This window comes from Protopterus annectens, chromosome 7.part0 (genome assembly GCF_019279795.1).
Source record: "Protopterus annectens isolate FY-2018-M chromosome 7.part0, PAN1.0, whole genome shotgun sequence".
In the NCBI taxonomy this organism is placed as follows: Eukaryota; Metazoa; Chordata; order Ceratodontiformes; family Protopteridae; genus Protopterus; species Protopterus annectens.
The window spans coordinates 290,954,813-290,979,522 of NC_056739.1; the positions used below are offsets into that span (position 1 = coordinate 290,954,813).

General features: G+C 44.5%; 1 protein-coding gene across 1 annotated transcript in view; it reads right to left on the bottom strand.

The window, feature by feature from the left end:
- The window catches only part of RBBP5 (RB binding protein 5, histone lysine methyltransferase complex subunit), a gene marked incomplete in the record, with an annotated part of 565,698 nt that overhangs the window by 483,340 nt on the left and 57,648 nt on the right, over positions 1-24,710 (bottom strand). Inside the window, 1 exon segment of the mRNA XM_044076800.1 lies at positions 22,151-22,323. Coding sequence (XP_043932735.1) covers positions 22,151-22,323 — 173 coding nt within the window.

The following is a 24,710-nucleotide window of genomic DNA, read 5'->3' on the forward strand; positions in this document are numbered from 1 at the left end:
TAATTTTGTTTTTGAGACATTGCCTAACTTGGCACTAAGGGGAAGGCAAGAGCCTTTGTTAGCAGCCAAAAATCTAGTAATGCCAGGTGGAAACCGTCCCTGGCAAAACAGTGAGGTTTGTCGACCATGTCAACCCAGGCTGACAGAAACTGGATCCCCTTTGAATTACACCAAAAACTAAGCCAATAACTGAAAATGATCACTTTTTGTTTATACTGTGGCATCATACTAGGTGAGGGTAATATTCTGCACAAGGCCAGGGATACACCTGCCAGGAACACATATATAGTCCAATGAGGTACGTCTCAGATCATTCACTCCAACATGAGCTATGACAGAGTCATAACAGTACTTGTTGTAGAGACACCAGAGACCTTACGCATGCCTGATCTGACGAATCCTGGCACTGAACAGGTAGCTGACTGTGACTTTCTCCTTATATAACTTGGTGAGTGGGACATCCGTATGTCTCACTATGGAGTCTCAAATAACATGAAAATGTGTGGGTTTTTTTTTAATGTTACGCCTTAAGAGTTTGGTAGGTGAGACGCTGGTGTTGCTGTGTGTCTTGGGTGCTGTGGGAACTGCGTTAGTTCTAGCAGTCTTTTGTTTTGGAGGTCTCTAGTGTTTCAGTAAGTTTTTGAGAGAACCTCAGCGTAAGTTGATTTATGCGTTGGGGGCATACTACCTGCATGGGTAGGTGAGATGACAACGTCTTCAGTGTTACTGTTTTGAGTACGAGAGAGCAGAGATTCAAGATTCTTGCTGTAAGTACATCTCTTGCACTCTGTACTAGAGTGAGTTATTAGTAGAGGATTGCCAGTGAGGCAGTTGCTACACTGCCTCAGGAGACTCAAGTCAACAAGTCTGGCAGGAAAAGCAAGGGTAGTCCAACTGTCCATAATGCTAGGTTTGAAGAATTGTTCAGATGGGAAAATATAACAAACGAGGGTAGATTTTTAAGACATTGATGAAAATATCTGGTACCGAAGATGTGAATTAAGTTGTAGCAGTTTGGAGAGAATTTATATATTCCCTAAGGTACAAATTCTGGGCTAGGCTAGACAAATTATATTTTACAGGAACATGTGCATTTAATTGAAAATGTTTATACATCTCCAATAACTATTTCAAAGCAAGTGCCAATAGTAATTAAAATACAAATAAGACAATGGCACTTCCCACCTATTTGCTAAAAAGAAAAGAATTTAAAGTAATGGGCAGTAGAAATTATTCAAGAGTTATTATGGAAGATAGAAATTCCTTCTGAAAATATAGCTAGGGAGTGGGATAAAATTACAGTAGAATTTAAAAAAATAGGGTTGAAATAAAAGAAAGAGATCTGGTTAAGAAGCAACAAGAATTATTTAGAGGAAATGACAAAGGTTAAAGTTTTGCAGAACAGGGGAAAATCTCACAGAAAAAGAAGAGGCACAATTGCAGAGTACTAAACAGAAAATAAAGGACTAGCTCAATAATATGCATGAGTTTAGAAAGATTTTGTTATAACTCTAGAGCACAAAACCAGCTCACGCAACAGAAAATAGAAAGGGTTGTTTAGGGAGCCAATAACAAAATAACTAGAGATCCTGTAGAGGTATTTGTTTGGAAATTTTATGAAAATCTGTATACAGCAGAGAAATATGGGAATCAATAAAAAGTACAAATTAAACGACTATGGAATAATTAAATATGCCAATGCTAGAGGTAGACGAGGCTCAATTACAAACAGTTAGGATAAGAGGAGATGAAATAAAAATGGTGATGTACAACCAATCTACAGTAAAGTCCACAGGAATAGATGGTATTCCTAAGGAAGCTTGGAAGCTACGAGGGAAGAATCCTATAAACATCTGGTAGGTTTTAACAATATTTTAACAGGAGGAGAAGCACCAATATCCTGGAAGTGGCTGTAGTACTTAAAGATGGTAAAGACCCCATCAGATCCAGCTTTATATAGGCCCATTTCAATTCTAAACCACGATTATGAAGTATTTTCTCTAAAAAGGCTAAAAGAATGGTAAAGGTTATGACAAAATTGACAGACATGGATCAATGTATTTTGTGGAGGGGAGGCAAACATTTGATAACATTAACAGAACAACGATGACCCAGAAAGAAGCAGAATGTAAGAAAATCCAACCGTTGGTGGGTCTTCATACAGAGAAAGCATTTGGTAGAGTAAGCTAGGATTTTATGAGTAGGGTAATGGAAGCATTTGCATTCCCTGGAAATTATAAGGTTGATTAGAAGAATATATGAGGGATAAGAAGTGAAAATTAAAGTGTTTGCAGGGTCCTCTCTGATGAGTTCTGTTTGAGAAGAGGAACCAGGCAGTACTGTCTTCTTTCTCCTTTACTATTTGCTATGTATTTATAACTACTGGCAAAGAAAATAAGGGACTCAGAAATTCAACAATATAATTGGTATGGTAGACAAGAAAAGTTGGCTTTATTTGTAGAAGATATTATTTTACACCTGATAAAACAAGAAAAGGGCATTTCAGTGTTGTGGAACATTCTGAGACAGTTTCAAGTCTTTTCGGGATGCAAAATGCGTTTTTTAGATAGGTTAGATAAGTTTTGGATGGTGCAGCGGTAGCGTTGTTGCCTCACAGCAAGAGGTTCTCCCAGTTCGATTCTCAACCTGGAGTGCCTTCTGTGCAGAGTCTGCATGTCTTCCCTGTGTTCTTGTGGCCCTGCGTTCTTGAGAGTTTCCTCCAGATGCTCCAGTTTCCTCCCCACGTTACAAAGACATGCGTCTGGAGCGTTTCTCCCCAGGCCTCTGCTGAAAACTGGCTTTGTTCCAAGTCGAACTTTCCTGGTTAACAAATGTTAAATAAAATAAATAAATAAAATTAATGAAAATAAAACAAAGGCAATAGCTGTAAACTATGTACCCTCACACAAATTGGTTCAGCAAAACCCATATTCATGGGCAGACAATAAAATGAAATACTTAGGAATATGACTTAAAAGGATTCTGTTACGGCAACAACAGATATGAGGAAACAGACTAAACAAAGGATAACACAAAAAAAAAACGAGGAAACTAGAATTAGAAGTTATGTACTCACCATAACGTTCCATCTGAGTAGGTGACTTCATTCGGATGCAACCTGTGGGTATCGGATCCGACCTCGGATCCCGAGCGGCAATTCAAAGCTTAGGCTCCAGCTCCTAGCTCCTCCCTCTTACCCATAACCCCTTGCCAAGCCCTGACTGACCTCAGATTGAGTTTGCCTCAAAATACTGACAACAGTACACTAAAACAGCATAAATACTCTAAAAAGGTCAGGGGATGGAGGGGATGATTACGATCCGGATGAAGTCTCTTACTCAGAGATGGGGTGATGGTGAGTACATAACTTTCTGGAAGTAGGCAGACTTCATTCGTCTGCAACCTGTGGGACAGAGTCCCTAGCTACCTGAATCTTGGGCCACGTCATGGAAGGATGTTCCGGAGCCGCTGAGCCAAAGGATGCTCTTCCTCTAGAAACAAGATCGACCTAGTAATGAGAAATAAAAGGATGAGGCGAGGGCCAAGTAGCTGCCGCGGAGATATCATCGAATGATAGACGGGACTTAAAGGCGGCTGACGTGGAAACTGCCCTAGTAGAATGAGCCGTGACCCTCTGAGGAGCAGGTCTGCCTGAAGTGTCATATGCCTGCAGAATACAATTAGCAATCCATTTAGATAGTGTGACTTTAGATACTGCTTTACCCCGCGCAAATTTAGCAAGCAAAAAGACGAACAGCTGATCTGATTTCCTGTGGCCAGCTGTTCTGCTAATATAAAAACGTAATTGTCTATGAACATCCAAAGAATGCAATTTGTATTCTCCTTTGTTTGAGTACTTGGGAAAAAACACAGGTAAGTTGATTGACTGGTTTATATTGGATTCAGAAGAGACCTTCGGAAGAAAAGAAGGATTAGTCCTGAGGCATACCCTATCAGGGAAGAAAGAAAGGTAAGGCGGTTTGACGCACAAGGCCTGAAGCTCAGACACTCTTCTGGCGGAAGTGATAGCTACCAAGAAGGCAGTCTTCCAGGAAAGGTACTTTAAATCAGTAGAAGCTGCAGGCTCGAAGGGAGGAGCAGTAAGGGCCTGTAGGACCAAAGACAAATCCCAGGGCGGTACGACCTCCTTGACTGGAGGCCTCAACAAAAAAATTCCTTTGAGAAATGTTTTGCATAATTTCGCCGTCATAAGGGGAGCTGTGTCAAGACCAATGTGATAATGCGAGATAGCTGCCAATTGTACCTTAATCGTGGAAGAACTAGCCCCTTGATGAAAGAGGTCTGTTAGAAAATCCAGCACCGCTGACATAGGTGCGGAGAAAGGATCCAAAGTTCTCTGTACTGCCCATATAGAGAATCTCTTCCATTTACTCCGATAAACCTGCCTGGTGGAAGGTTTATGAGCTGCCACTAAAATGGCTTTGACCGGTGATGAGATACCGGGAGTCCTAATTAAGGATGGAACTGGAGCAGCCAAGCTGTCAACTTCAGGGTCCGCAGATTAGGAACTGACATTCCCAGAGGGTGAGAGATGAGATCCGAAATTGGATCCAGAATCCATGGAGGATTGATTTTGTGAGACCATACGAAGGGGAACCAAGGTTGTCGAGGCCAAAATGGGGCAATGAGAATCATTCTGCTCCCCAAACTGTTGGCTTTCTGCAGAAGCCTCTGCATCAGAGGAAGTGGAGGGTAGGCATAAAGGAGACCGGGAGGCCAAGCATGCACCAGAGCATCTCTCGAACTCCTGGTGGGGAAGGAGAGCGAAGAAATTGTCGCATTTGGCGTTTGAGGGAGAGGCAAAAAGATCGCAACAGGGTTGCCCACAAACGGCAAAAATCTTCTTTGCTACTTGAGGATTGAGAGACCACTCGTGTGGAGAAAGAATGGTGCGACTGAGCTTGTCCGCAAGGATGTTGGACTTTCCCGGAATGTGCGTTGCTACCAGAAAGCGTTTGGTGGAAATTGCCCATTCCCAGACTCTCATGGCCTCTCGACAAAGGGGGTAAGACCTGGTTCCTCCCTGCTTGTTGATATACCAGACTACCGACATGTTGTCTGTCTGAATCGCAATAGTCCCTGAAGGAAGAACGTGGTGAAGTGCTTGCAACGCTAGGAGCACCGCCCTCATTTCCAGGACATTTATATGCAATGACGTCTCTGTGGGATTCCACGTGCCTTGGACAATCTTTCCCGCAGAATGCCCCCCCCCACCCGAGGCAAGAAGCGTCCGTGGTCACTGTGGCTCGGGGAAAAGCCGCGCAAAAAGGTCTCCCTGCCCGGGGCTCCGGAGAAAGAAGCCACCAAAGGAGGGAGTCCCTGCACGCTCTGCTGACCGCAATCGGAGCGTTTAGCGACGAACAAAGAGGGGACCACTGAACTTGAAGGGTCCATTGAAGAACCCGCATGCGTAAACGGGCATGAATGAGAAGCGGGATAGCTGCCGCCATAGAACCTAGGGCCCTCAGGACCGAAGCTGCAGTTGGAGATGGTTGTAGGATCGCTGTCACATGACACTTCAGGCTGGCGATACGGTCTGGTGTGAGGAAGGCTCGCATTGATCTGGTGTCTAGTCTTCCTCCTATGAAATCTATAATTTGAGTGGGATTCAGAAAAGATTTCTCCCAGTTGATCGTGATGCCCAGCCTTGGTGCTAGTTGAAGAAAGTAATCCCTGGCTGAGCACAAAAGATGCCTTGATGATGCCGTCAGGAGCCAGTCGTCCAGGTACGGAAAGACCTGTAATCCCTGGAGCCTCAGGTGGGCCGCTACCACCGCTAGCATCTTGGTAAACACCCTGGGGGCTGAGGTGAGACCAAAGGGGAGGACCCTGAACTGGTAATGACTGGCTCCCAGCCGGAAGCGAAGAAACCTCCTGGATCATCTGTCCATCCGAATGTGGTAGTACGCATCCTTGAGGTCTATGGAACACATCCAGTCGTTCTCCCTCAAGAGGGGGAGTATAGATTGCAGGGTGACCATCCGGAACTTTTGCTTGGTTACGGACAGGTTCAACTGGGAAAGGTCTAAGATTGGTCTTAAGTCCCCCGTCTTCTTTGGCACCAAAAAGAACCTGGAGTAAAACCCTAATCCAGTTTGATCTGGGGACGCTGGATGGCTCTTTTCTAGCAGCTGCTCGATTGAGATAAGCCTCGAGCCTTGGTCGGGTGGAACATCTGGGAGGCTGCGATTTGGGAATCTTGAATAGGGTATTGAATATCCTCTGGATATAACTCGAAGCACCCAACTGTCTGTTGTTATGGACTCCCAAGAAGTTAGGTGCATCGAAAACCGCCCCCCGACTGTCTCCAGAGACGGACAGCCGGGCAACCCTTCAGGGTTGCTGCGCAGGTCTCTCAGAGAAGGGTTCTCTGGACCCAAAGTTGCCAGGAGCCCCCCTGCCTCTGGCACGACGACCTCCCCGTCCTCCTCTGCCACGGAAGGACTGGTTATCCGGAGCAGGTTGGGACTGCTGCGACTTCCGGAACCACATCTTCTTCTGTCCCTTTTGGTTCTTAGAGAAGGACCTCTGGGGAGCTGAGAAGCGGACTCCGACGGCAGACAGCGTCTTCTCGTCCTTTTCGCTCTGGACTAATGTCTCGCGAACAGTCTTGCCAAACAAGGCAGAACCATCGAAAGGGGCATTCGCGAAGGACGCCTTGAAGGGCTCTGCAAAATCACAATGGCGGAGCCAGGCCTGTCGCCTCATGACTAGGCCTGCTCCGCTGGCTCTAGCGGCTCCCTCAGTAGCATAAGACAGTAGCCGCATAGATGTATTGGAAACTGATCTAAGAGTGGCCATTCGGGTGGAGTAAACCTGTTTATCCTCACTCGAGATGGACTCCGGGGGAAATGCAGCGTATTCTTTAATCAGATCCCGCTGCATCCTAATGACATGTGCCATGTAGTTCAGCGCTCTCAAGGAGAAGATTGCTGAACTAAAAACTCGCTTCCCAATGCGATCCATCGAACGGGACTCCTTGCCCGGAGGATGCGGAGGACTCTGCTGGGCCAATTCCCTTGTGGCTGCAGCCATCATCATGGCATCTACTGGGGGACCCTTACTCCAGTGGGTGCGGTCTGATGGAAGAGAAAGAATGCGGTCCGGGCGCTTAGGGATAGGCTCTATGGTGTCCGGATCCTTCCACGCCCTGATGGAAATAAGATCCACCAGGGGGTCAGCAGGAGGGACACCCAAGAGGTAGAAGGGCCCGCCTCAAATGCCTCCAAGAACACAGACTCGTCCGAAGAAGCCTTGGGGGCAGACCACCCCCCCCTGATCCTTAACATTTCCATAATGTCTCCAAATGAGACGTCCTCAGGGGGTGACCTAGGGGAGCCTTCCCCTTCATCCAAGTCTGTGTCTTCAGTGACGGACTCAGGGGAGTCCATGTGCCTCCTCTTGCACTTACGCCCGAGGTACTTCATCGGGGCTGTCCGAGTACTCTTCAGCAGATGGATGTTCCAAGAGAACCACTTGGGACATCGAGGCGGGCTGTCCCTGGGACCGGCTGGTGGGGCCTGGCCCAACTGCAATGGAGTGCGGGATGGAGCCGTGGCAGGACCGGGGTCCGGATGTCCTCGACAGTGCCCTTTCCACTACGTCGAAAGCCGAGGGGAGCCAGCTTCTCTAAGCCCGAGCCGACCCCCACTCGGATCCGGCCTTGCGGATCGGAGTCGGATCCGAGAGACCAGTGTGCTCCGACCTGGGCGGGCCGAAGACACACCAGCTCCCTCGGATCCGAGGCTCGGCCCTCGGCTCCGAGAGGGTGTCGAAGAACCCAGCACTCAAGGGATGGGACGGATCCGAGGTGCGCCGACCCATCGGATCCGACCCACCCCGGATCCAAATCTGCACGGCGCCGACAGCTCCGAACCCGTGGTATGGGTGGGAGAAGGAGCCAAGGGGGAAAAAGGGGTGAAGCCCTCCCGGATGGGGCTAGGAGCACTCCCATTTGCATTTGGGCCTGGATGAATTTCCTCATCATCCGGTCCATATCAGCTTCGCTCATAGAAAAGGTCGATCTAGAGGAGGCCACCGGGCGGACCTAGAGAGCCGTCTCGGTGACCTCCTGGAAGGGCTAGCCTCCTCCTCCTCGGGTCCAGGAGAGAACCGAGGGAGTGGAGCCGAGGAGGAGGAAAGCTAGAAGGCACAGGGGAGGCCCGCTTAGATGGAGGAGCCGAACTAGAAGTTTCGCTCTCCTCTTGTGGTGCTTCTCCTGTGCCTCTCCTTCTGTCTTTCCTTAGAAGAATCCTTCCCCTCCGGCAACTTTGAGGGAGGTTGAGTCCCAGCCGGAGGGAGAACTCACAGCAACAGGTTGCTGAGTGGAAGGGCAGAGGCGGCGGTATCTGGGGTAAAGACCCGCCAGCACCAACCCGACCTCAAAGCCGGGTTGAACCCTGCACAAATGGTACAACCAGATGACAGGTGTTCAACCCCCAAACCTAGTGTGGCCATCTGCTGGGGATAGCTTATGGCCACACTCGTTTGAAAATACAGCCTTATGGGCTTCAGACATAGTAACCCTAAGGCCTAACACACAACACACACAAACAAACTACGCAAAACCCGATAAAATTAACAAAAGAGAGAGAGGAAAGCCTAAACACACTCAACACTAACTGAAACAAGAAAGAAATTAAAGATTTTGAAAACTTTTTTAGTCAAAACTATCTCTTATCTTTCACCAACGCCAGGAGCTCTGGAATTCCGTAGCTACTTGAAAAGCGGCAAACGAAATCTGAGGTCAGTCAGGGCTTGGCAAGGGGTTATGGGTAAGAGGGAGGAGCTAGGAGCTCGGAGCCTAAGCTTTTAAATTGCCGGCTCGGATCCGAGGTCGGATCCGATACCCACAGGTTGCAGACGAATGAAGTCTGCCTACTTCAGATCCCCTGTTTTATGGCTACAGATAGCAAGATACAAGCAGTGAAAATGTTTTAGTCCCTTTAATTTATACACAGGTCAGGCATATTTATCAATCAGAGAAGAAGTTAGGGATAACGATTAATAAAGATTTTTACCTGGGAGGGGAAGAGGGCAAGATTGAAGTGGGATAAGTTGATCCATCCAATAGAACAAGGTGGTTTGGGATTAACTGATTTAGAGGAGCATTTTACACCTACACAGCACAAGCAGAAAGCTACAATTCAAAGTGGAAAGGCATGATGATGATGATGAAACAGACAGGAAGCTGAAGAAACCAGGAGAGACTTGGATTTTGGGTGCTCATCCTTGAGAATAACAATCACCATACAGAATGTTATACTCCTATCTGGCTTTTACTATTGTATAAAAAAATCTTACTTATGTTTATGTTTTTATGTATTTTTACTATGTTGGTGCTTTTTCCCTGGGGCCACAGCTGAAATGGGTTCTGCCCAGTAGGACCTTCCCAGTATACAAATGTAAAATAATATAAAATTAATAAAAGTATCAGAAAATGGTCTAAGAACAAAGCCAAAATGGGGATGGAGAAAGGAGATTATGGCAAACAGGGATACAGACAATATGCAAGAGGGAACTGGAATTTACTAAAGAAAACTGGCAAAGGATCAAAGGTATTGGAAGCAAATAATTAGAGTGGGAAATGTAACAGAATGGGAAGAGGCTGGACTGCAAGCTAGAAATTCACTTCCCTATCAAGGACTGAGATCAGAGTTTAGACAAAGAGAAAGAAATACATACATACAAATGTTTCAAGCATGGGCATTAATGCCCTTCCAGTTTGTCAATATACCAAAACAAGAAGTTATGTATTCACCATAATGTTCGATGTATGTAGTCCATCTCGCCTCACATTCTTACCCGTGAGTTCGGCTCTGACTCGGCCATACTCTAGCTCGAAGTCTTCAAATGGCTCGTGGCTAAGAGGTATTACATGGTGCAATGCGCCTATTCCCCAGATCTTGTTTGCAGTGAGCTCACACACACACACACACACACACACACACACACACACACACACACACACACACACACACACACACACACACACACACACACACACGCTGAGAGGAAGAACCAACTCAACATATCAAGGAGAGCTGAAAACCAGAGACTCAACCTCTAGGTCCTCCAGGAGGGGGTAGATGGGTGGGCTAGTAAGAATGTGAGGCGAGATGGACTACACACATCGAACGTTATGGTGAGTACATAACTTCTTGATGTTATGTAGTCCAAATCATTCTTACCCGTGGGACAGTGTCCCTAGCACCTAGACCTTGGACGGCTCACTGGAAAATACTCCTGAGCACTATATAACCAAATGAGGATCTGCCCATTGATACCAGATCCAATTTGTAATGACCAATAAAGGTGTGAGGAGATGCCCAAGTAGCTGCAGCACAAATATTATCCATAGACATACTAGCCTGAAAGGCAGTAGAAGTAGACACCGAACGCGTAGAGTGAGCCTTTACCTTGAAGGGTAAGTCCTTGCCATTTGAAGAATAGATGAAGGAAATGGAGCTAGAAATCCATCTGGACAGAGTTACTTTGGAAACTGCAGTCCCTAGTCTGTTTTCCGAAAAGGAAATAAAAAGTTGGTCAGATTTTCGAAAATCTTTTTGTTCTATGTAAATAGAAATGTAATTGTCTGTGGACACATCCAGCTGATGAAACTTAAATTCTGCCTTGTTAGAGAATTCAGGGAAAAACACAGGCAACTCAATAGACTGGTTGAGGTTGACCAGTGAAGCAACCTTAGGCATAAAGGAAGGATTAGGTCATAGCAAAACCCTATCCTTGTGAAATATCAAGTAAGGGGGCCAGACTGATAAAGCTTGGAGTTTAGAGATTCGCCTAGCTGAAGTGATGGCCATCAAAAAGAGTGTCTTCCAAGACAAAAATTTTAGGTCACAGGTTGCTGCGGGCTCAAAAGGAGGTGAGGTAAGCTGCTGTAGCACAAAATTAAGGTCCCATGGCATAACAAGATCAAAGATCGGAGGTCAAAGTAGCATAGTCCCTTTGAGAAAGGCCCTACAAAATCTATGCATCATTAGATTGGGTTCATTAGCAACATGAAAAGTAGAAATGGCTGCCAACTGTACTTTAATAGTTGCCGCAGCAGATCCCTGACTAAACAGTTGAGATAGAAACTCTAAAATTGATGAGATGTGAGCTGGATAGAGATCAATCTGTCTTTCATGAGCCCAAATGGAAAATCTCTTCCACTTACTGGAATAAATGTTCCTAGTAGAAGGCTTGTGGGAGGAAGACAGAATATGAACCATCTCCGGTAAAAATTCATGAAGCCTGACTAGGGACGGAATTGGAGCAGCCATGCTGTCAACCTGAGGGTTTGGATGGAGGGGTAGCACTGCCCTGACATACGAGTCAACAGATCCGGCTCTGGGTCCAGAATCCACCGCTCGTCCATTAGATAAGGGTGAAGAAAAGAAAACCAGATCTGATGAGGCCAGTGTGGAGCAATCAGTATAATTTTGCTTCCCAAAGACTGTGCTTTCGGAATAACCTTCGTTATCAGGGGAATTGGAGGGAAGGCAAAGAGAAGACCGGAGGGCCAGTGGTGAACTAGAGTGCCCCTGGGTGTTTCCCCTTCCAGGAGAATAAGGGTGAAGTAGCTGCTGCATTTGGCATTGAGGGGGCTGGCAAATATATCGCAGCAAGGCTGACCCCATCTGTGGAAAATCCATTCCGCCACCTGTTCGTTCAGGGACCACTCGTGACGCATCAGAATAGCTCTGCTCAGCCTGCTGGCAATCACGCTGGACTTCCCCGGAATGTGCATTGCCACTATAAAGCACTAGGAAGATACTGCCCAATGCCACACTCAAAGAGCCTCTCTGCAAAGGGGATACGACCCAGTTCCTCCCTGTTTGTTCAGATACCAGACCACGGACATGTCCGAGTGGACTGCAATTTTCCCAAGAGGAAGAAAGCTATGAAGTGCTTGCAACGCTAACAGAACCGCTCTCATCTCTAAGACACTGACATGCAAATGGATCTCGTGTTCCTGCCATGTGCCTTGGACAGTCCTGCTGAGATAATGCCCCCCTCTCATCCGATCTGGGAGGCATCCGTGGTCACAGTGGCAATCGGAGGAGGAAGAACAAAAGGCATACCCGTGTTGAGATTGCTGGTCTGAAGCCACCAGCGCAGATCCTGCTAGCACCTGTCGATTATTATAATAAGATGGGAGAGAGGAAGGTGCTGAAGAGACCATTGGGCAAAAAGTAGCCACTGAAGAATCCTCATGCGAAATCTTGCAAGGGGGACTAGCATAATCGTGGCCGCCATGCTACCCAACAGCTGGAGGACTTTTGCCTTGACCTTCTTCAGTGGTAGTAGAGTGTAGACTTGTTGCTGTAAAACCCGAATCCTCTCTTCTGGCAGGAAAACCTTCATGAGCACTGTGTCTAATTCAGCGCCGATAAAGTTGACACGATGCGAGGGCAACAATGCAGATTTTCCCAATTCTAGGTGATTCCCAGACTTTGGCACAGTGCAATAGTGGCGCCCTTGGTCTGTAGTAGTAGATGCCTGGTGGTGGCAGACATGAGCCAGTCGTCCAGATACGAAAACACTTGGTATCCCATACGTCTCAAGTGAGCCATTACCACTGCCATGCATTTGGTGAACACCCTGGGGGCTGTGGTGAGACCAAAGGGCAGGGTGCGAAACTGAAAATGACTGGCTCCCAGCCGGAAGCGTAGGTGACTTCTGGATGCCCTGTCCATTTTTATATGGTAGTAAGCATCCTTGAGATCGATGGAGCACAACCACACATCTTTCCCTAATAACGGGAGAATTGACTGTAATGTGACCATGTAGAACTTGGGACTTCTCTACATGAAGGTTCAAAAGGCTGAGATCCAAAATGGGTCTCAGGTCCCCTGTTCTTTTCGGCACCAAAAAGAATCTGGAGTAAGTCTCTAATCCTACTTGGTCTGAGGGGACAGGCTGGATGGCTCCTTTTAACAGCAACTTTTGAACTTCTAAGGTTGCGGAATCCCTTTGACTGGGTGGAACGTCTGGGATTCTTTTGTTTGGAGGAGGAGATGAAAGAAAGGGAATGTGATAACCTCTGGAGATTATCTCTAATACCCACTCATCTTGGGTGATGTCTCGCTAGGCTTCTGGGTATAGAGAAATGCAACCCCCGACTGGCTCCAGAGACATGCAGTCGGGCCTCCTCTCAGGAGCACTGGTAGGGTGAGCCACGAAAGGAATTGTGGTCCCCCTGGTTATGCGGGCCTCCTCTGTCTCTAGGGTGGCGTCTACCTGAATTTCCACCCCCTCCTCTGCCTCTGGAGGGGGAATCACTCTGTGCGCCGTGAAAAAACCTCTGCGATTTTCTGAACCACATTTTCCCACCCTTCTGGCCCTTGGGATAAGGTCTAGAAGTCATGGAAAAACGGACTCCCATGGTAGACAGGGTTTTTCCTTCCTGCTCGCACCTAGTCAGAGTATCTTTCACCTTGGTTCCAAATAAGGATGAACCATCAAAGGGCACATTGGTGAAGGTAGACTTGAAGGCCTCCACGAAGTTGCACAGGCGCATCCAGGAGGGTCTCCTAAGAGAAACTCCGGAACCCGCAGCCCTGCTCGCTCCATCGGCTATGTATGAGATCAGCCTCATGGAGGAGTTAGCAACAGAATTTAGGGTAGACATCTGTGCAATGACTTTCTGAGCCACAGCATCAGAAAAGTTACCCTGTAGAGAATCTCCCAACTCCTTTAGGAGATCTCTTTGGAGGTGTAAAATGCGATAAGTAGTTCAGCGACCGCAGTGTAAAGGCCGCTGAAGAGAACACACACTTCCCATACCTGTCCATAGCCCTGGACTCCTTGTTAGGGGGATGGACGGTAGATGAAGTTTCTGTAAATTCCTTCTTGGTGGCTGCTGCCACCACCATGGCATCTACTGGAACGCCTTTTGTAAGAAATTCTCTATCAGGGGGAGAGAACAAAAACTTGTTGGGTCTCCTAGGGGCAAGTTCCACAGTATCCGGAGTTTTCCACACCTTTTGACAGATGAGATCCAGGAGCTCGTCGGACGGGGGAGAAACCCAAGAGGCGGAGGGTTGGGAACCAAAGGCCTTAAGGAACACCCATTCCTCCTCAGAAGGGGCTTTAGATGGCCAGTCGCCTCTCTTTCAGATATCTTGGAAATACTGAAACAAAGAGATATCGTCAGAAGACGACTTAGGGGACTCCTCTGACTCCTCGAGGTTGGTGTCAGATGTGAGGGACTCATCTTGGGAGTCAATGTGTTTCCTCTTGCACACACTCTTTCTGGGTGGCTCCTCAGGTAAAAAACCTGAGGAGGCTTCAGAAAGCTGGGGACCACTCATGGAGGTATCCTGAAGCCTTAGGTCTCCGCTGTCCCTAGATAGAGTGTGATCTGATACTGACATCGGTGCTGGAGGGGGAAGAGAGTGTCGGTACCGTAGGATGCAGCTGACGGCCTGGCCAGCATACTCCTCATGATCTCAAAAGCTGATCCCTCCCCCCGGCTCCGAAGGTCGACTAACCGCTGAAGACAACCCCAGAGCAGAGGAAATAAGGTCCGAAGCCGATGTCAGGTCCACGCTCACCCGAGCCGAAGCGCCAAGAGGAAGATCGACCCAATACCTCCCTCTCAGCCCCGACCGGCGAGCTGTGGACCCTGGACCCCGTGGACGGCGCCGGCGGGGTCGAAGTGGAGATCGGAGTGGAGACGCCAGAAGGGGCAACTGGAGCAGATCTCGAGGCATCAGACCGAACAGACAGCTCTGGCTCCAAAGAAAGGTTTGGAGGAGGAAAAGCCAAAGATGAAGTGGGGGACACGCTCCGGAGCCGATTGGACCGGAGCCGAAAGCAATTTAGCCAGCACCGATGACTGAAGCAGTTTCTTCACCACTCTATCGACATAGTCATTGGAAAATGTCCTGGAGGATCTAGAGGACATGGTCGGGGATCTGGATCTCCCTATAGCGTGAGACCTATGAGTCGGGAGACCAATTGAAAAACTGGAGACTGGCTCCGAACGGACACATTTGACCTCGACTCCAATAAACTTGGAGTCGATGTAGACATCATCGAAGCACTGTCTTCTATCGGCTCCGAAGCCAGTGGAGCCGAAGAAGCTACAGTAGTCTTAATAATTTTCTCCGGTGGCTCCGAGGAGACTGACGGAGCCGGAGAGTGCTTCTTAGATGACTTTTTATCCAACTTTTTATCTGATTTGGGAGAAGATTTTGAACTGGAGGATCTCTCCAAATCTTCTCCAAAAGATGGTTTCAGCAATCCTCTCAAAATCATCTTGTTTTTCCTCTATTGCAGCACGCAGGGGCTGAAAGCATGACAGAACAAGCAGGACTCCTGTAAATGAATAGCCCCCAAGCAATACACACATACAGAACGCCCATCTGTCAGACACATTTTGTTGTTACACTTAACATGCTTTGAAGCCTGAAGGCCTGTGCTCTTTAGACTCCTCGGACATGTTGAGACAAGAACACACACACACATACACACACACACACACACACACACACACACATGAGAAAAACGGCAGGGGCATCTTCACCACAGAAAACCAGAAGCGCAGAAAACTAGAGCGTCTAACTCAAAAGGCCTAGAGACCGCGAGGTAACCATAGGGAGGACTAGGTCCTCCAAATTAAACAGGCCTAGCCCAGGACAAACCAACAGGGGAACAACCAATAGTCACACCACAAGAATAACGCTGCCAAGGGGGATTAAACAGGTAAGCAATCAGAAAGAACAACAGGAAAAACCAGGGGAGGACTAGGTCCTCTAACTGAAACGGGCCCAGCCGGTAAACAGGGATACCAGAAAAGTTCACTAAACTGCTAAAAGTAAAAATACACACACACTAGCTATTAAAATTGCTTTTGGAGCTACTAATTTGAACAAATAGTAGAAAATTTGTGCTTAGCCATGGCCAAGAGTGAGACCACATCCATGCTGTACGAGTGGCAAACGAGATCTGGAGAATAGGCGCATTGCACCATGGGATACCTCTTAGTCACGAGCCAATTGAAGACTTCGAGCTAGAGTATGGCAGAGTCAGAGCTGAGGTTCGGCTGAACCCACGGGTAAGAATGTAGGCAAGATTGGACTACATAACATTACTTGTTCCCATAATAAATGTCCAGGCTGTTCTTAAAAATATCTAAAACCAGTACTTGCTTTAATGTAATTTGGTAGTATGTTCCAAGCATCAGCTACTCTGTCAGAGAACCAATTAGTACACTTCTCATGCCTACAGAATCTTCTACATCGGTTATCTGATGATTCTCTAGTATTTTTGATAACCCCAAACATTCCCAGAGATAGTTGTCCCTAAATGTCCCATATTCCTGAATAAGATCTCCTCTTAACTATAAGGACACTGTACAAGTTCAGATATTTTAGTCTTTCATAATAACTTAGATTTTCACATCCATGGATGCCCTTGGTATATTTCTGCTGTACTCTTTCCAGTTTATTCATGCTTGTTTTCCTATAGTGTTTCTATATTGTTATTCCATACTCAAGTTTAGGTCTAATACAATGACTTCATTATGTTTGATTTCCTAGACTTTATAAATCATTTTATACAACCTAGACTTTATAAATCCTTTTATACAACCTATAGTTCTAGAACTATCATTAGCCAATTGGTTGATATGATTAGAAAAACTCAAAGCTGAATCTACCCATATACCCAGGTCCTTAAATGTGTGCTGTATTAAATATTCACCTTTTAGTTTATGTCTCCCAAATCTCATATGCTTAGTTTTTGATGTATTTATCAACATATTATTCTCCTGTGCCCAAATGGTCAATTTAGTCAAATTATTTTGCAGACATGCCTTATCTGTAACACTTGTAATCTGTTTACCCAATTTCAGATCGTCAGCATATAGACTGTAGAACACCTCAGATGAAAAAGTAAGGTCTGAAAGATACAATCTAAACAAGTTAAGGGCCTAGGACAGAGCCCTGTGGGACACTTTGACTGTAAATAAGGATTTCACCTGTCCAGTTGGTGTGCAATACTTGCCAAAACCCACTATCTAAGTAACTGGCTATGCTCATGCCGCTCAACAGGCTAATCCATACCAATAGAATTTGTCAGGGTACAGCTATGTATAAACAGTTTCTCCCCTGAAAGCTTCCAAACCCATGTACATTTACCTTAAAAACTTATAACTGCAAAAGAAAAAAAATTGTACCTCTGATTGTCTACTGTAAAAAATGTTAATCACTAGCATGACGTCCTGTTGTATGTATATATGCTATATGTATGTTTGTTAATCACCAGCATGTTGTCCTGATGTGTATATACGCCATATGTATGTTTGTTCTACTTTTTTTTTTTTAACTCTCATGTAATGTATTGTAATGTGGAGCTTTTCTCCCCGGGCCTCTGCTAAAAATGGATCTGTGTCCAGTCGGACTTTCCCGGTAAACAAATGTAAACTAAAAAATAAAATGTCATACTTGTAAGCCATGCAGCTATTCATCTTATCAACAGTACATCAATACCTAGTTGTACTAATTTATTGATGAGTGGTTTGTGTATGACCCTGTCAAATGCTGAAGTTAAATCTATACAAATCACATCACAACATAATTTTTCATTCATAGCTGTTATTATATTGTTATAGAACATCATGTTACGGGTGGTAATAGATCTATTTTCAACATATGCATGCTGATATATGGTTTCAAGTCCCAACCTATCCAGTTCTGGCAATAACTTATCCAGTATTACCTTCTCCATTATTTTTCCACAACATGAATGTAGACTTAAGGGTCTACATGATTCTGGGTTTGTCCTACTCCCCTTTCCCTTAAAGACAGGTTTAATAAGTGCATGTCTCCAATCTTGAGGAATCTAGTATCTGGGGTTAACTGGATGTCACTAGGACAACTTACCTCCCCTTTTGTGGAGCCAAACTGTTTAGCATAAGCTTTTGTAAATATATCTATAATCTGCCGTGTCTGATATATCTATAATCTGTCATGTCTGAGAATAAATTTTAGAATCTGCACACAGTTTATCAATTTGTGTATCTTTTCCCTTCCACATCTTGTATATCTATAAAAAGGATTCCCTATTAAGCTCAATATCTTTACATAAATTTTCTTCAAATTTTTCTTGATCTTGTCTAACACTATGCTTTTGTCCAGCTTGTTTATTTCAGTTTTCAATTCAACCTCTCTTCCATTTCTTATATTTTTTCTCTCACCTTAATCACGTATCTTTGTTCTTATGGAAATATACCCCCCTGATGTTGCGTGTCTAGATCCTGATGTTAAACATTTTTTCACTTTTTGCACTCAATTTGTCTTTCAAAAATTTCCACATTCCATCTGCAGTTTTTCCACTGAACACCTCACTCTAGTTAGTTGTATACATTAACTGTTCTGCTTCCCTATAATTTGTAATTGACCTTCTATTCATTGGCTTAGATTTCAGTCTGGCAGAATTATCTAGCAACAAATTAACCTTAACAACCCCGTGACAACTGCACATCAATAGTGGTAAAACTTGACTTGAAGTTACAGTAATTTCTTTGGGAACACAAACAGTATCTAGTATATTCCGTCCCCTGGTAGGTTTTTTTTACAATCTAAAGCATTTGTTGTTCCTGAATATACTCAGTGAATAATTTCTTTACTAACGTTGTTGAATCAATATTATTCCAGTCTGTTTCTGGTAAATTTAAGTCTCCAGCTAATATTATTCTTCCCTCCTGTAAAATAGGGGGAACCTAAGGGAAAGACCAGCACTGGTGGAGTTTTTGGTAGAATCTAGAACAGAAGCTGCTGTTAAAAAGAGATAATTAGCAGGACATATAAAACATTGCACAATAACTACAGGAATCAATCATAGGAGGTTAAAAATGATTGGGAAGAGAGTTTGGATAAGCAATTTACAAAGAAACAATGGGATGATGTAACACACGTATGTATGGCTCCCAAATATGCAAAGTCTAAAAGATTTAGAATCTTTGCTTGGAAGTGTTTGCATAGGTACTTTTATACCCCAAGGAGACCCCAAAGAGATTTTCCTCAGATAGACTGCAAATGTTGGAGGTATGATTGGGAATAAAGAGGTAACTGGGAACATATTTTTTGGGAGTGCAATGAGTTGGAAGAATTTAAAAACTAAGTTCGCAAATGGGTGTAACTAAGAAAATGATTTTTTGAGGTGAGATGCAGGATCTGAATTGCCAAGACTTGGTAAGACCTTGCTGAGTTTAATTCTGGTGGCTGCCAAAAAAAGGAATTACTAGAAAATGGAAATCAAAGTCTAAACCAACTGTACTAGAAGTAGTGAATATGGTAACAGAGATTTAAGGGAAGGCAGGAATTGAATTAGCTATGTAATGGTTTTACTGACAATGACTGGATAGATTATAAGCGAGGTATAATGTTTGCAACTGAAACACATCAATATGATTTGTTTTAATTTATATTAATGTATGACTGCCTATGTCAGAAGTGATTTAATTAAGGTGCTTCTTATTTTAAAGACTTCCCATGGGCAAGAGACTGAATATCCAGTAAATTACAAGCTCTGAGAAAAACTTTCGCTAAAGCAAATAAAGCTGGAGGATCAGCTGCCAATGTGAGAACATCCAAATGTAACAAATCATATCATCTTCTGTTCCCACTGAAAATCATCTTTCATTTTAGATCACGTATTAGAAAAAAAGATAAGCCTTTGGAGGAAAATCTAAAGCAACTCTTTTCTTCAGAAACTTCAGGTTGAAAAGAAGTTCACGAAGCAAAACATTCTCCCTCCAATTCCTGCACTTCAGACTGAAGACCAGAATTAGAAAGTGAGCCTTCTTTTTCTCCCTGAGGAGGTTAGTAGGAAGAAAAAAAAAAGAAAACAGAAATTAGTTATCTAGCAAATCACAGAATCTTCCCCATCAATGGAAATGAACACGAGAAAACTAGTTTTTCACTTTTTGCTCTTTTTCTGGAAAACTCCCTGGAGAAACAGCAACCTGTAACAGGCAGACTAACCCAGGACACAGACTTGTTTTCCTGGCTATGTGAACAATATTCACCTGCCCACCCCCAGACTGGAGGACATCCTTACAGTCAAAGAGATGAATCTGTCCACTGATCCTTAGCAGCTGTAGGTGCTAAAACAGAGGGACAAGGAGCAAAAAAAAAAAGAGGAGCAGTCTGAGGAACTGAGTCTGGCCACAGCAGAGTCAATCATCAGCAGCTAAGGCACATCTGGTGCCGGCCTGATCCTCGAAAAGATGAGCGGTCTGAGGAACAGAGTGTGCAGAGTGGGTAAAGCACAACTGGAACCAGTCTGACCTTCAAATGAGGTAGTAGAGGGGGGTGGGATATGGGGGGGCAGGGTGGGGCTGGGGAGCCCGGAGCGAGATGCAAGGAAGCCGAGGGAAAGGAGTTGCAGGGTCTCAAGGCAAAAGGAAGGCAACTGGATGACTGAGTGAAAGACTGGGTGCTTAAAAAAAACTGTTTGCTTGCAAAGGGTCTATATTTTTCAATCACAGGTTATGGTAAAGTTACTGTCTTACTCTAAACTTCCGACTGTTTCTGCTTAACAAAATAGCTAACAAAATGATAATGTTTTACCTAAATCTCTTTAAATGATCTACTTTTTCAATTATATATTTTTTACTTAACTGTGCAGCACTGTGTGCATTCCTTTGTATCAGCAGTAGCTTTTAGAGAAGCGTTTAGAACCTGGGATATGACGTGGGGGAAATTAGGATGATGAGATAAGGAGAAGAGACAGCAATGTCGCAGGGATTGAGACACAGTTTTAATGTAGCAGTATAGGAGATATCAGTACAATCAATTTTTATCACAACAATACAGAAATACTCCCAGACTACCTTCTCCTTGTGGAAACAGGATGGAGGAACCATGGAGACTGTTAACTGCTTTACAGGTTCTGCCAAGAAGGAAGAACTGAAGAGGGGTAGCAGAGCTTGAAAGAGTCAGTAAACCTTAAAAACAGTCAAAATACTGTTCCGAGGTAAGAAAATCACTGATGATTTATAAAAGTACAATATCCTGCATCTGCCATATAAAAGCTATATAAACCTGTACAAAATGGGTGACAAAATAGACACCCCCCCAAAAAAAATCCTGTGTAAGGTCTTCTCCAACAAGGGACTTATCCATCCAACTTTGAAGGATTGCTAGCCAGCTATCAGTTTCACATAGCCTGCCAAAGGAATGCACTTTTGCAGAAAAAGTTTTTGGCACTCTTTTTTTTACATATGGAGTTCCTTTCAAGCTCCGGACAATTTGAGTGCATGGTGGTGGCCTTAAGCTTTGAAAAGCTGACCAGTTGTAGAAGGTAGGATCTAAACAGAACATATCTGGAACACTGAATGAAAAATATTGAATGGAAAGATGTTGGAAATTCAAATCATCAACCAGCTTTTCCCACTCGCTAGAAAGCAACTAGTGTGCTACCCATGAGCGCAGTAGAGTGGGCACTAGGTTTCTGCCCTTTTCCCATTGTTGTGCGATCTAGGATCCGATATATAGGCTTGCCCACCTGTACAGAAAAAGGAATGTTAACTTTTATATAATTTAATTTATCTTTTGCATTTTTTACGTCTTTCTATTCAATGTTTTTCATTCAGCATTTGGAACATTCAATGCTCTGAATGTATTCCGATCTAAACAGCATAGGTTACTGCAACAGTAATCTAATGTTAAACATAAACAGTATCATCTTGGGATGCAGCTGTGCCCCTGATTATGTTTTTCCAATATGAATCAAGCACACACTCAGAAACAGTGCATAAAATTATTTTAGTAAAAGTGGCATGCCCTTCACCCAGTGATCTAATTGGATTAAAATGCAATTTCAATATCTTGCTTAACCTACATTATAACTCATATGACACCAGTTTGTAGTGAAAAGATACACAGCTTTCATCTGTTGCAAAATTTTACTTACGTGCCATCTTTAACATAAGAGTCTGAAAAATACTGACTCACACAAAGCAGACCCTGGGGGTACAAAATGAGAATTCCCAAATATATTGTTACTTTACCACTATCAATTAAAACAAATACATTAACTTCATCTAAGGGATTCCTAGAACATTTTCTTCTTTTGTTTCCAGTACATGGTCAAAAGTTAATGTTTGAAAACTTACCACAAAGAACAAACAGGATGTATGTGTGCACTGATGATTTTTGCAATGCCTCTTGTAAGGAAATCCCAGATTACGATACGGCCATCATTGCAGCCAACAGCAAGTAGTGTGCCCCACCTGTTGAAAGTGCAGGTCAAAGCCATGCTAATGCAGTCAAGAGTTCCATCAGCCTCCTGGCAATTACAGACAGATGTGTTGGCATAGTTACTGATCTTACTCGCATTTGAAAGACATAATACAACTGTATAAAATCATGCATAAATGCTACAAGACAAGCTTTCAAAACAATGTACCTCGCTATTTATTAAAGCAACATTATTTGTAAAAAAACAAATCTGAAACAACACTTAACATGGCATCTTAACTGACAAGTGTGTAAAATAAAACGTCAATACAGAGAGGCAGGGCTGGTCACTCAGTAGTGTAAACCATGGCTCTAGATTGTCACTGCTGAAGTGACAGCCTGACCCCATTTGCAAAAATGGGTAAAGGGTTTGTTGATGGATGGCTTTAGCTAAACATTTCTTCCCAACCAAGTAATCAGCTGATTGCTGGAAGTAGATAAACACTACATGCATCCTTAGAAAAATAGTCAGATCACTAAAAAAAACTCTCAACAAGGATATAACACACAAATTAAAGATAAAACAAAATGCAGTTTGTAAGTAACACTTCATCTGCTTTAGAGAAAATGTAGAAAAATTGCATGTAAAAGACACAATGTTATTACAAGAAGAACACAGAATATATTAAAACAATAATCTGGTTTTCTAAGACTGTGCTACCATGCTAGTTCTCTTTTGCATAGGTTCATAGGTTCATACTAGGCTATCTGCCCTAGGGCATTTATAAGCCTAGCCAGAATGTGTTTGGCTTTCGCCACCCATTTTAAATTTATTTTGCTATGCCCTTTTTCGAGGTTAGTATACTGTGCCTCTGTCTAACAGTGACACAGAAGTGATACCCGGGGTAAACCTACGATCTCCCATCCACTCATCAAGATTCCTCTTGAAGAGAGCCAGTGAGGGACTCTGCCTAACCTGGACTGGGATTTTATTCCAGAGTGAAGGGAGCCTCTGGGTTATGAATCTGTCCCTCCAGCATGTCCTATTTATTTCAATGCTGAGGTTCAAGTCTCTCAAGCGTAGCTCGATGGGATTTGGATTTTCTGAGGTGCAGCATGTCCATTAATTCCGGGTTGGACATGGCTTTATCGTCAGGCACAGATCACCTCTGAACAGGCGGTATGCCACTGAGTAGAGCTGGAGTTTCTTTAACCGGGCAGCATATGGCATCTGTTTGAGCCCTTTGATCCTCTTGGTGAGGTACTTTTGGGGTCTTTCCAGTTGCTGCAGGTGTCTGGTAAGGTACATCCCAAAAGGGGCATTGTACTCAATTATGGGCCTGATGAGGGATGAGTAAAGAGGCACGATGACCTCCCCTGATCTAGATGTGAATCCCTTCATGATTAGGTGGGCTATATAAAATGTTTTTCTAACCACTTTGGCCACGTGGTTGTCAAATGAGAGATTGCTATCAACTTGGGTCCCCAGGTCCCTAATTACTTCTGTACTTAATGGATTACCACCTATGTGGTAATTTGTAGGCACTTTGATTTTGCCAAAGGGGATGACTATACACTTTTTGGCATTTAGCTTGAGGCCATGGCTCTGGCACCAGTTGTCTGTTTCTATGAGGCCCTTTTGGAGGATGCTTGTGTCGGCTGGAGAGTCTATTATGGCGCACAGTTTGCAGTCATCTGCGAACTTGGTCAGCCACAGTCCTTCCATGTTGGCCTGTACCTCCGAGAAATATATACCGAACAAGAGAGGTCCCAGGACTGAGCCTTGTGGGACACCACTTGTAACTGGTTTGGAGTCTGACATGGCTCCAGCAATTCTAACCATGTGGGTTCTGTCCTTGAGCCAGTTTGCAATCCATCTAGTGACATAGGGGTTTATATTTAAGCTGGTGAGCTTATCTATAATGCCCGAGTGGGGTATTGTATCGAAGGCTTCTGCGAGGTCCAGGTAGGCTGTGTGGACCACCTTCCCCTCATCAATGGCCTTGGTGACTGTTTCAAAGAAATCAACCAGGTTTAAGAGGCAGGATCTGCCCTTAACAAAGCCAAACTGGGTAGTATCCAGTGTCTGTAGGTCCCCAATATCTTTATTTATGAGGTCCATGATGATCCTTTCCATAGCTTTACAGACCAAGCTAGTCAGGCTTATGGGGCGATAGTTTCCATGATCCGTTGAGGCACCACCTTTATGGAGAGGGACCACTGTTGCTGTACGCCACTCTTTGGGCACATAGCCTGTAGTAAAGCTGAGATTGAACAGTAGCTTTATGTTTGGGTTTAGCTCTTCTTGGAGTTCATGTAGGACGCAGCCCGGGACACCGTCTGGTCCCATTGATGTTGTGTTTTTTGCTTTGGAGAGGGTGGCTCTTACCTGAGCATCTGAGCTGTCAGGGGGGCAGCACTCTGCTGGGATAGATATTTGCCCTTTTGGTGGGGAGGGGGGGAGAAGTTAGTGCTGAACCTGTCAGCTAGGATGTT